Source organism: Centropristis striata, chromosome 12 (genome assembly GCF_030273125.1).
Source record: "Centropristis striata isolate RG_2023a ecotype Rhode Island chromosome 12, C.striata_1.0, whole genome shotgun sequence".
In the NCBI taxonomy this organism is placed as follows: domain Eukaryota; kingdom Metazoa; phylum Chordata; class Actinopteri; order Perciformes; family Serranidae; genus Centropristis; species Centropristis striata.
The window spans coordinates 4,111,024-4,124,582 of NC_081528.1; the positions used below are offsets into that span (position 1 = coordinate 4,111,024).

Below are 13,559 nucleotides of genomic sequence, written 5' to 3' on the forward strand. Positions count from 1 at the left end.
GCAGAATGAATGGGCCACTTTGATTGTTTTATGTATTCTTTATCTATTATTGGATTATTATTATTGATGAATTTATTTAAGCAGCATTTTAATTTTCTCAAGGAAAGGTTCATTTTAAGTACCTAATATACTGTTGTGAGGTTGAATTAAAAAATGCCTCTAAATCACTCTAAATTAATCATGTTTTCATGTTAAATCCCGACCTTAAAAGGAACTAAAGCTTTCAGATAAATGTAGTGGAGTAAAAAGTTTAACATTTGCCTCTAAATGTAGTGAAGTGGAAGTATAAAGTTACATAAAGTGGAAATACTCAAGTAAAGTACATCAAAATTGTACTTAAATACAGTACTTGAGTAAATGTACTTAGTTACATTCCACCACTGCTTTGTTGTAATTCTTCTTTGCATCTCTTTATTGTTTTGCATCTTTGCAGTCATTTTTCAGTTCTCTGTGGTCACTTCAATCTCTTTGCAGCAGTTTTATGTTGCTTTTTTTTTGGTCACTTTAACCTCTTTATAGAAGTTAGGGTTGGGTTTTCTCATTTCGTGTTGCTTTTTTTGTCACTTTAACCTCTGTACTGTAGTTTTGTGTCTCATTGTTGCAGCTTTGCATCTCTTTGTAGTTTAATTTGTATCCATATTAAGCCATTATGTGTTTATTTGGCATCTATTTATGGCCATTTTGTGTCTTTTTTAGTTGTTTTGTTGCACCTCTCTGTCGAAGTTTGACTGCTTGACTATAATTGACTTAAATGTGACTGTGAAATGATAAGAAATTAAATTTTTGAGAGATGACAGAAGTGTTTCACTTGTTTCTTTGTCATCTGAATGCATGGCACTGCAAGTATGGAAAGGACAGAGTCATCCTGATGATTCGAAGCATTTACAACAGGGGTCTCAAACTCGAGAAAAAACACTACTTAAAAAAGACACAAAATGACACAAAATGACACAAAATGACTAAAAAAAGACACAAAATTATTTTCAAAAGACACAGAATTACCAAAAAAGACGCAAAATTATTAAAAAAAGACACAACATTATTAAAAAAAGACAATTATTTAAAAAAAGGAAACAAAATTATTTTAAAAAGACACAATTACCAAAAAAAAGACACAAAATTATTTTAAAAAGACACAGAATTACCAAAAAAGACACAAAATTATTAAAAAAGACACAACATTATTAAAAAAAGACACAATTATTTAAAAAAAGGACACAAATTATTCTAAAAAGACACAATTACCAAAAAAAGACACAAAATTACCAAAAAAAGTAATTAAAGGGACCTTCCATACACAACACGGTAAAGTGCCATTCATATAAAACTCACATTAAACTTTCATATCAAGGTGGGGGCCACAAAATATCATCAGGAGGGCCGCAATTGGCCCGCGGGCCACGAGTTTGAGACCCCTGGTCTATTAACACTGACAAGTAAAGTCCTTCATTCAACATTTTACTCAAGTAAAAAGCAGGTTAAGGTGGCATTTAAGTTTTATAACTTTATTTATTGCATAGTAGTGTGTGTGTGTGTGTGTGTGTGTGTGTGTGTGTGTGTGTGTGTGTGTGTGTGTGTGTGTGTGCAGGTAAAGGAGAGCCAGCAGGTGAAGCTGGTGTTCTCAGAGCAGCTCAGCAGGCTGCAGACTAAACAGCATCAGGACACCGAGCTGCTGGAGGAGATCAGGTACATATAGAAATATATAAATATATTTAAAAATATAAATAAATGCTGTTAGGGCTGGGCAATATATCCATATAAAAGATATATCAATATAAAAGATATATCAATATATTCATTTGACCATTAAAACCAGGGGCGCTGTTGCGTTATTCTACCATTAAAGCCGGGAAAGAGGATACGCTTTTTTGTAGTATTTGTAGTTTTTTTCACCTATTTTCGGTCTTTTGGCCAATGAAATGCATCAGAATACATGTGGGAGGGGACATGGGACTTTTCCAGAACTTTGAAATCATCATCAAAAAAATACAAAAAATGACCAAAAAAAGACACAAAATGACTAAAAAAAGACACAAAATCACCAAAACAGACACAAAATGACAAAAAAAAAAGACACAAAATGACAAAAAAGACACAAAATTACCAAAATGACACAAAATGACAAAAAAAACACAAAAAGAGACAAAATGACTAAAAAAAAAAAAGACACAAAAAGAGGCAAAATGATCAAAAAAAGACACAAAATGACCAAAAACAGATACAAAATTACTAAAAAAAAGACACAAAATGACTCAAAAAAGACACAAAATGACCAAAAGAGACACAAAATGACCAAAAAAGACACAAAATGACTAAAAAAAGACACAAAAAGAGACAAAATGATCAAAAAAAGACACAAAAGGACAAAAAAAGACACAAAATGACCAAAAACAGACACAAAATGACTAAAAAAAGACACAAAAAGAGACAAAATGACAAAAAAAGGACCAAAAATGACACAAAATGACAAAAAAAAGACACAAAATGACTAAACAAAAGACACAAAAGAGACACAAAATGACCAAAAAAGAGACAAAATGACAAAAAAAAAGACACAAAAAGAGACAAAATGATCAAAAAAAGACATAAAAAGACACAAAATGACCAAAAAAGACACAAAAGGACCAAAAAAGACACAAAATGACTAAAAAAAGACACAAAATGACTTAAAAAAAAAGACACCAAATGATCGAAAACATGTGCTCTCACTTTATGATAAAAACATCAGGATATATATCGGTATTCAGCCTATCGGGATATGACTTTTGGTCCATGTGGCCCAGCCCTACAGCAGCGTGCAGCCTGTGTCTATGTGTATGAAACATTGATTTAATGGTGACAGTGAGATCAATCCAGACAGCGATAGTGGAAACATTTACATGTCTGCTGATGTTATTTTCTGTCCCCAAGGAGCTTCAGTAAGCAGCGAGCCGCCATAGAGAAGGAGTACGCTCAGGTGAGTTATTCTGGTCCACTGTTAGTCCTCTTACTGGATTTTATTCTCTTTTTTACTGGAAAAGCTCATGATTTATTGATTTGAGGTCCCATATCAGCCCCTGAGTGCTGTGCTGTTGTTTGTTGTCTCCTGTGTGTACAACATGTGTGTGTCTGTACATGTGCCTGTACTTCTGTTGTGATCTTAACACTGTTAAGCTGTTAACTCTAAGGAGTCTTATAGGGCTATTTGGTCCATTTTTTATCCTGTTCATGTCTTTAAATAAGTCATTTTGTGTCTTTTTGTGTCTTTTTTGTCATTTTGTGTCTTTTTTGTGTCTTTTTTGTCTTTTTTGTGTCTTTTTTTGTGTCTTTTGTGTCTTCTGTGGCGTTTTTTTTGTCATTCTGTCTTCTCATTTTGTCTTTTTTTGGTCATTTTGTGTATTTTTTGGTCATCTTGTTTCTTCTTTCAGTAATTTAGTGTTTTTTCAGTCATTTTGTGTCTTTTTTGTAATTTTGAGTCTTTTTTGGTCATTTTGTGTCTTTTTTTTTGTAATTTTGTGTCTTTTTCAGTAATTAGGGCCCGAGCAGGCAACGACCTGCGAGGTCCCTATTGTATTTCGAATGATTATTTATTTATTAGGGCCCGAGCAGGCAACGACCTGCGAGGTCCCTATTGTATTTCGAATGATTATTTATTATTTTTATTCTCGTGACGAAATGATTGCATTTTTCACTGCCTGAACATACCCCAAAACTCATGAAACTTTAAATATAAGTCACACATGGTGAAAAATTTTATAATCTATTGTCATCCTGAATGTCCACCACTAGGTGGCGCTAAAATAAAGGAAAGCCCGTTTAGGCTAATAACTCCCACATACTTTATCGCACATTCAAAAAACTTATATCCACGCGTTCACTGGGTTGTGCTGAATCTCGTGATATAGGCCACTCCCATTTTCGCCTACCGTTTTTTTTCGCAAATTCGCGAAATGTCGTAAACCTACTTTTTCGAACTCCTCCTAGGTAATTTCATCGTTCTGCACCAAACTTTGCACACAGCATCTATGGACCCTCATGACAAAAAGTTATTAAAAGAATTTTGATTACCCAAAGAATACTCAAGTTATTAAATAACAACTTCCTGCAGGTGGCGCTATTTTCAACACAAAACACAAAGTGTTGCATATCTCCACATTGGTGTGTCTGAATGACATGAAACTCAGGTTACTACTTCCGCATGAGCCCCTGAGGCTTTCTGCAAAATTTTGGCCGATGACCACTAGGTGGCGCCCTTTAAATTGAAGTAATTTATATCTCCAAATCGGTTGGTCAGATTAACACCAAACTTGGTATACTTATTGTCAATGACCTCCTGAGGATAACCCTTGATGGTTTTATTGATCGGCCCCTAGGTGGCGCTCTGGCGGCAGTTTAATTAAAAAAATGCCACTGTGCCCAGACCATTAGACTTAAGGCAATGAAAATCATAGGGGTGGTATAGACTGGCTCCTGTAACGCACAAACCCCGACGGCAGCATGCCCCGACACGCGTGTACTGCGAGGGCCCGTTCAGTACTGCGCGCAGTCCTAGTTTTTTTATTATTCTCGTACCCAAATGATCGCATATTTCACTGCCTGAACATACCCCAAAACTCATGAAACTTTGAATATAAGTCACACCTGGCGAAAAATTTTATAATCTATTGTCATCCTGAATTTCCACCACTAGGTGGCGCTATAATAAAGGAAAGCGCGTTTTGGCTAATAACTCCCACATACTTTGTCGCACATTCAAAAAACGTATATCCACGCGTTCACTGAGTTGTGCTGAATCTCGTGATATAGGCCACGCCCATTTTCGCCTACCGTTTTTTTTCGCAAATTCGCAAAATGTCGCAAACCTACTTTTTCGAACTCCTCCTAGGCAATTTCATCGTTTTGCACCAAACTTTGCACACAGCATCTATGGACCCTCATGACAAAAAGTTATTAAAAGAATTTTGATTACCCAAAGAATACTCAAGTTATTAAGTAACAACTTCCTGCAGGTGGCGCTATTATCAACACAAAACACAAAGTGTTGCATATCTCCACATTGGTGTGTCTGAATGACATGAAACTCAGGTTACTACTTCCCCATGAGCCCCTGAGGCTCTGTGCAAAATTTTGCGCGATGACCACTAGGTGGCGCTCTTTAAATTGAAGTATTTTATATCTCCATATCGGTTCGTCGGATTAACACCAAACTTGGTATACTTATTGTCAAAGCCCTCCTGAGGATAACCCTTGAAGATTTTATTGATCAGCCCCTAGGTGGCGCTCTGGCGGCAGTTTAATTTAATAAGTTCCACTGTGCCCAGACCACAAGACTTAAGGCAATGAAATTCATAGGGGTGGTATAGACTGGCCCCTGTAACGCATACACCCCGACGGCAGCATGCCCCGACACGCGTGTACTTCTTTTTATTTTTCTCGTACCCAAATGATTGCATTTTTCAATGCCTGAACATACCCCAAAACTCACAAAACTTTAAATATAAGTCACACATGGCGAAAAGTTTTATAATCTATTGTCATCCTGAATTTTCACCACTAGGTGGCGCTACAATAAAGGAAAGTGCGTTTTGGCTAATAACTCCCACATACTTTATCGCACATTCAAAAAACTTATATCCACGCGTTCACTGAGTTGTGCTGAATCTCGTGATATAGGCCACTCCCATTTTCGCCTACCGTTTTTTTCCGCAAATTCGCGAAATGTCGCAAACCTACTTTTTCGAACTCCTCCTAGGCAATTTCATCGTTTTGCACCAAACTTTGCACACACCATCTATGGACCCTCATGACAAAAAGTTATTAAAAGAATTTTGATTACCCAAAGAATACTCAACTTATTACATAAAAACTTCCTGCAGGTGGCGCTATTTTCAACACAAAACACAAAGTGTTGCATATCTCCACATTGGTGTGTCTGAATGACATGAAACTCAGGTTCCTACTTCCCCATGAGCCCCTGAGGCTCTGTGCAAAATTTTGGGCGATGACCACTAGGTGGCGCTCTTTAAATTGATGTATTTTATATCTCCACATTGGTTGGTCGGATTAACACCAAATTTGGTAAACTTAATGTCAATGCTCTCCTGAGGATAACCCTTGAAGATTTTATTGATCGGCCCCTAGATGGTGCTCTGGCGGCAGTTTAATTTAATAAGTGCCAATGTGCCCAGACCATAACACTTAAGGCAATGAAATTCATAGGGGTGGTGTAGACTGGCCCCTGCAACGCACAAACCCTGACGGCAGCATGCCCCGACACGCGTGTACTGCGAGGGCCCGTTCAGTACTGCGCGCAGTCCTAGTTTTCTCTGTTTTTGGTCATTTTGATACTGCCTCCAGCGGCCCCCAGGTAATTTGAGTTTGAGACCCCTGCTGTAAATCCTCAATGTTGGCTAGCAATAATTTCAGATTCATGTTTGTTCCAAGCAGGAATATTTCAGAAAAATTGGGAGGAAGTTTTAAACAACTCTACAGCCACGTCAATTTAGAGATTACCTTATCATCACTTCCATCACCGTGAGCTAAAAGAACACATTATATGATAACTCCTGAGTTTATTTTTGTGTTTGTGCAGTTTACTGTGTGGAAGCAAATGATAGTAAAGGAATGCATTTATCCAATAAGGTTCAATAAGGTTCAATAAGGTTCAATAAGGTTCAATAAGGTTCAATAAAGTACATTTTACTGTCTTTCCCTGTGCATTTACAGGCTCTCCAGAGGTTAGCTGTCCAGTACCAGAAAAGAGACTGGCAACGAGGACACACAGATAATATCACTTCTGGGTGACTACACACACACACACACACACACACACACACACACACACACACACACACAACACACTACAGGAAAACAAGAGAGTTGCATAATGTTATCAGCTTTGCCGGAAACAGTGGTTTGTGTTGAATTTACATAATGTTTATGCAAGTACAATATAGTGTCCCAGTAGACAAATTCAATACAAAGTTGGTTTAATAAGCTATGGTTTTAAAAAACAAGTAGATTGAGGAAAACCTGGAATACTAAATGATGGAATTAATTTGTTGCAAAGATATAAAATATAAAAACTTAGTCGGGTCACTTTAGACCATGATGTGCATCAAAGGGTTAAATTGAAGTTGAAATTAGAGTCAGGTGTTTTCAATCAATAGGATGATAATTAAATGTGAACAAACGAACAGGGCTCTATCAACACGTGTTTATGGGAGCGCATCATGGCCGAACAAAGGAGATTTCTGAGGACCTCAGAAAAAGCGTTCTAGGACTTTTAGGTGTGAAAATCTGATGTTGATCTAGAGCAGGGATGGGCAACTGGAGGCCCGGGGGCCACATACGGCCCGCACCCTCACTTGAAGTGGCCCTCAGTACAACTACATGCATTTGAGCATGAAATCTTAAAAGTACAGTGTAAAAATGCACATAATTACTTCTTGCAATTAATGTTGGTCTGCTGTTCTTGCACTGAAAAAATAAAGAAATCACAGTAAGTGGTTATTTTTTATTTGCTTCAAACCTTTTGTATTCATAATTATACTGTTAACCCTTTGATGCACAACATAAAAAGCACCTTCGTTTGAATATCTTTTTTTTAAATTACAACAGATCATTATATCCATTTTTCCTTTCATACTTTATGAAGAAAAATATTTTTTGTATTATTACATCAAATTTACACACATGGGTCAATAATGACTTCGTGCATTAGAAGCGTAGTGATACAAAAAAAAGGGGTTTTATTCAACAAGTAAGAAATGAAAACAAAAAATGAGGACGTATGATGATCAAAAACAAGTTAACTGAGGAAAACCTGGAATACTGAATGATGAAATTAATTTATTGCAAAGATATAAAACATAAAAACTTAGTCAGGTCACTTTAGACCCATGTTGTGCATCAAAGGGTTAAAACATGCATTTGAGCATGAAATATGTTAAGTTACTGCACTGTAAACATATTTTCATCATATCTGGTTAAGTGCACGCTCCTATATGTGGCCCTGTGGTAGTGAACATGAAAAATTGTGGCCCCCTGCAGCATTTAAGTTGCCCATCCCTGTTTTAGGTCATATTTATGCAGAAATATAGAAAATTCTAAAGTGTTCACAAACTTTCAAGCACCACTGTAATTAGCTTTTATTGGTGTTCTGTGTGTGTGTGTGTGTGTGTGTGTGTGTGTGTTTCCAGGAGTGTGTTTGGTGTGTGGCGGTCAGTGGTGGACGCTACAGCTCAGTCCGCCGCATCACGACTAGCCGCTGCAGAGGAATACCGCCGTCTGATTGGACAAGCCTCCAGAAGTCTTCGCAATGCAAAAGACATCCGAGCCAAGAGAGTAAGAGAGCTGCACACAAGATACACACAGTATACACACACCAGGAAGTGCCTTAAGCTGCATTCTACCGAAAATTCCAGCAGGGGGCGCTGACGGCGGCTGCAGAAGCATTTTTGTCCATTCATTTCAATACAAAATGAGAAAACTTTTCACTTGATTCATTGTCTCAGAAACATTTTTTGTAGGACAACACTATGGTCTCAATCACTAGTAAAAAATCTTCTTCAAGACAATCTGATGTTAATAGTGTAAATAATGGCCCCATTTAGAAGAAAATAGAAGATAAAGAATCGTATGGTTTGGGGCGGGGCTACCTTTGATTGACAGGTGGCTAACAAGGCGAGCCGTCATCAGGAGAGAAGCAGAGCAATGCGTATCCACGGCAACATGTCAATAAAGTTATATATAACGCTATATAGATATTTTTTAAAAAGGCGTTTACTGGTTTGGTCTCAAAACTTTGACCCTTTCACTGTATTTTCACTTAACCCTTTATCGGGGGAAGAACTATATTTGGTAACTACAGTTGATATCTAACTGGGTCCCCATGTCTCTCTGTTTGGTCGTAGAACCACATGGATTTCTACCAGCTAATCAGCAAAGATCAGGCTACATCAGAGACAGTGACACCATGACATCTGACCAATCAGTATGATAATAATATAATAATATTAACTTTATTGACCTGGGCCTCCAATGTAAAAATCTGCAACAAACAGTCGTACAAACAGAGTTATTCTTCAATGACTTTGCAAATTTACTAGATTAAAGTGGCAAATCTACAAGAAAAAAGTCGCAGATTTAAGAGATTTAAAGTGGCAAATCTGTGCGAAAAAAGTTGCAGATTTACGAGAAAAAAGTCTCGTAATCTCGTAAACTTTTTTCTCAAAATATTACCCCCCTCCCCCTGGTCCGTATGTTGTTGTTTTTTACACATTCTTGCTGTATGTAATATCCTCCAATATTCTCTAGGGTTGAAATTTGGAAGTTGCAAGTATTTCAATGAGTGTCCAACATGGTCTCACAGAAATCCGTGAAATAGCCACGGATTTCGCTTAACTCAAAATCTGTGGAATAGCCACGGAATCGCTCAAATTTCCGTGAAACTGACACGGATTTCGCTACAATGCAAGTTAATGACAGTCATATCCCGTGGCTATTCCAACATACAAAGTGATTATGTACATTCACTGAGTGAATATTTAGAAAATAAAACATATATTTCTCGCTATAAATGTGATCAAAATCCATTTTTATGCAGAAACTAAGTCAAAATATTGATTTTTCACTAAAAATGAGAGAACTGTCCGCCATGTTTTTTGTTCTGACCGCTGGGACCTTGAAAGTCACGTGACTTGGAACAAACCAATAGCCACGGGATATGACTGTCATTAACTTGCATTGTAGTGAAATCCGTGTCAGTTTCACGGAAATTTGAGCGATTCCGTGGCTATTCCACGGATTTTGAGTTAAGCGAAATCCGTGGCTATTTCACGGATTTCTGTGAGACCAGGTTGGAGTGTCCTATTAAGGGTTAATGAACGTTTCGTTCATTAAAAATGTCTTGTTCAGCGTTTGGTTGGACTAACAGACACTCCAAGGAGTTGCTGTTCAGTTTTCTGAGGTCAGTAACGTATGTTAAATGATTTTGCTTTGTGTGCATGCTAGGGTCTGGAGCGGCTGCAGAGGGTGCAGGGCGAGGTGGTGGATGCTCTGCGGGAGCTGCACAGGATCAAGAAGAGCTACTATCAACTCAGTCACATCGCCAACGTTGCCAGAGAGAAATCCGCTGACGCACAGAGCAGGTCACTAAACTACCAAACCCATGAACAACCCATGAAAAAGATCAGTGGTTTCATTTAAGGAACATTTGAACATACAAGATAAGATAATATAGAACTTTATTAATATCGAAGGAAATTCTGGTTCCAGATTGCTCCAAAGTTTCCAAAACAATTGCAGAAACGATCACAATATAGGATAATATTTAAAAAAAAACAATTAATAAAATAGGTAACTGATGTATTGTACCTGTTGTAAAGCTCGGTGTTATCTCAGGCAAACATTAAGTTCAAAGATTATATAAAGAACAGAGCTTTTAATTACAAATTTGATGTATATTCAGTGTTATCAGTTTGTTTTCATGCTTTCTTCCAGAGCCAGAAAGAGTGAACATGGGATTTTCCACTTTAAAGCAGGACTACAGAAGATAAGTGCTAAGGTATGAATTGTCATTGTAGTGCTATTGTATGATTGTTTGTCCCCTTAATCTGATGTTGAGTAATATCGCCTTCATGTGAAATGGAAGTTGCAGTATGAATATGAAATACATGAGTGAGACAGCTTAAAAATATAACATTCATACTTCCAGATACTGTGTCTGTGAGCTAGCAGTCTTTGCCACAATGTATAAAGTATAAAAGTATTCCTAAATGTCAGTACTGTTTAGACAGCTGACATATAGCTGACATTAGCTTTAACGTTAACACAGCTAACATTCCCTGCCAACATATGGCTAACATTAGCTTTAACATTAACACAGCTAACATTAGCTTGCTAACATTGGCTTTAACATTAACACAGCTAAGATTAGCTTGCCAACATATAGCTAACATTAGCTTTAACATTAACCCAGCTAACATTAGCTTGCTAACATTAGCTTTAACATTAACACAGCTAAGATTAGCTTGCTAACATTAGCTTTAACATTAACACAGCTAAGATTAGCTTGCCAACATATAGCTAACATTAGCTTTAACATTAACCCAGCTAACATTAGCTTGCTAACATTAGCTTTAACATTAACACAGCTAAGATTAGCTTGCCAACATATAGCTGACATTAGCTTTAACGTTAACACAGCTAACATTCCCTGCCAACATATGGCTAACATTAGCTTGCTAACATTGGCTTTAACATTAACACAGCTAGCATTAACTTGCCAAAATATAGCTTACGTTAGCTTTAACATTAACACAGCTAAGATTAGCTTGCCAACATATAGCTAACATTAGCTTTAACATTAACACAGCTAACATTAGCTTGCCAACATATAGCTAATATTAGCTTTAACATTAACACAGCTAACATTAGCTTGCCAACATATAGCTAACAATAGCTTTAACATTAACGCAGCTAACATTAGCTTGCTAACATTAGCTTTAACATTAACACAGCTAAGATTAGCTTGCCAACATATAGCTGACATTAGCTTTAACATTAACCCAGCTAACATTAGCTTTAACATTAACACAGCTAACATTAGCTTGCCAACATATAGCTAACATTAGCTTTAACATTAACACAGCTAAGATTAGCTTGCCAACATATAGCTGACATTAGCTTTAACATTAACCCAGCTAACATTAGCCGGCTAACATTAGCTTTAACATTAACACAGCTAACATTAGCTTTAACATTAACACATCTAACATTAGCTTGCCAACATATAGCTAACATTAGCTTTAACATTAACCCAGCTAACATTAGCCTGCTAACATTAGATTTAACATTAACACAGCTAGCATTAACTTGCCAAAATATAGCTTAAGTTAGCTTTAACATTAAAACAGCTAAGATTAGCTTGCCAACATATAGCTAACATTAGCTTTAACATTAACACAGCTAACATTAGCTTGCCAACATATAGCTAACATTAGTTTTAACATTAACACAGCTAACATTAGCTTGCCAACATATAGCTAACATTAGCTTTAACATTAACCCAGCTAACATTAGCTTGCTAACATTAGCTTTAACATTAACACAGCTAACATTAGCTTGCCAACATAGAGCTAACATTAGCTTTAACATTAACCCAGCTAACATTAGCTTGCTAACATTAGCTGTAACATTAACACAGCTAACATTAGCTTGCCAACATATAGCTAACATTAGCTTTAACATTAACCCAGCTAACATTAGCTTGCTAACATTAGCATTAACATTAACACAGGCCATTTCAGGCCATTAAGACAAAACTTAAGGCTAAAAGAGGCTGCATTTGTTATCAGAGCCGGATAAATTAAAATGATAAACACTACTGGGTTTCATTTAATTTTCTATTTTAAAAAAAAGTCAAATTTAATACTCTGCTCTATATATTTGTTCATTTTTTCGCATTAGGATATGCAATGTTTGTTACATGTTTCACTTAACCTAAAATAGTGTGTGTGTGTGTGTGTGTGTGTGTGTGTGTGTGTGTGTGTGTGCAGCTCGGCGCCAGGTTAAGAGAGTGTGACGACCGTTTGACTGAAGCTCGTAACGAGTATCTGCTGGCGTTATCAGCAGTCAACGGCCACCACCAACACTACTACACTGACGACCTCCCACACATTATGGAGGTAAACACACACACATGTACACACCACAGACTGTAAATAAATAATGGACATGGTCACCGTGACGTCACCCGTTGGAAGCATCGAGTTCAGCTACACGCCTCTCTACACCTCAACCTGACTGAGAGAAGTCGCTGCTAATTCATGTTAGCATTAATTGGAGCATTATTAGTTTTGGTAAAAAAACAAAAGCTAAATGTTCGTTACTGACCTCAGAAAACTGAGCAGCGACTCTTTGGAGTGTCTGTTAGTCCAACCAAACGCTGAACAAGACATTTTTACTGAACAAAACGATCAAATAAACTGTCATTAAACCTCTGGAGTCCACGAAAGCGCCGGAGCATGACTTCTTCATGACGTCAAAAAAAGACACACAAATTACCAAAAAAGACACAAAATGACTACAAAAAATAGACAAAATGACCAAAAAAGACACAGAAGACAGAAAATGACAAAAAAAGAGACAAAATGACCAAAAAAGACACAAAATGACTAGAAAAAAGACACAAAATGACAAAAAAGACACAAAATGACCATAAAAGAGACAAAATTACCAAAAAAAATACACAAAATGACCAAAAAATACATGAAAAGGCTCCAAGACTCCATAAAGTTAAGTGAAAATACAGTGAAAGGGTCAAAGTTATGAGACCAAACCGCTAAACGTTATTATATCTATTTAACGTTATATATAACTTTATTGACACGTTGCCATGGATACGCATTGTTCTGCTTCTCTCCTGATGAAGGCTCGCCTTGTTAGTGACCTGTCAATCAAAGGTAGCCCCGCCCCAAATCATACGATTCTTTATCTTCTATTTTCTTCTAAATGGGGCCATTATTTACACTATTAACATCAGATTGTCTTGAAGAAGATTTTTTACTAGCGATTGA

General features: G+C 36.9%; 1 protein-coding gene across 1 annotated transcript in view; it reads left to right on the forward strand.

Annotated features, from left to right (window-relative positions):
- Positions 1–831: 831 nt before the first annotated feature.
- Positions 832–13,559, forward strand: part of LOC131982220 (F-BAR and double SH3 domains protein 1-like) — a 29,013-nt gene continuing 16,285 nt past the window's right edge. Inside the window, exons 1-8 of the mRNA XM_059346817.1 lie at positions 832–843; positions 1,589–1,686; positions 2,911–2,956; positions 6,706–6,779; positions 8,181–8,325; positions 9,994–10,130; positions 10,483–10,546; positions 12,540–12,668. Of these exons, the coding sequence (XP_059202800.1) occupies positions 832–843; positions 1,589–1,686; positions 2,911–2,956; positions 6,706–6,779; positions 8,181–8,325; positions 9,994–10,130; positions 10,483–10,546; positions 12,540–12,668 (705 nt within the window). The remainder of the gene's footprint in view (positions 844–1,588; positions 1,687–2,910; positions 2,957–6,705; positions 6,780–8,180; positions 8,326–9,993; positions 10,131–10,482; positions 10,547–12,539; positions 12,669–13,559) is intronic.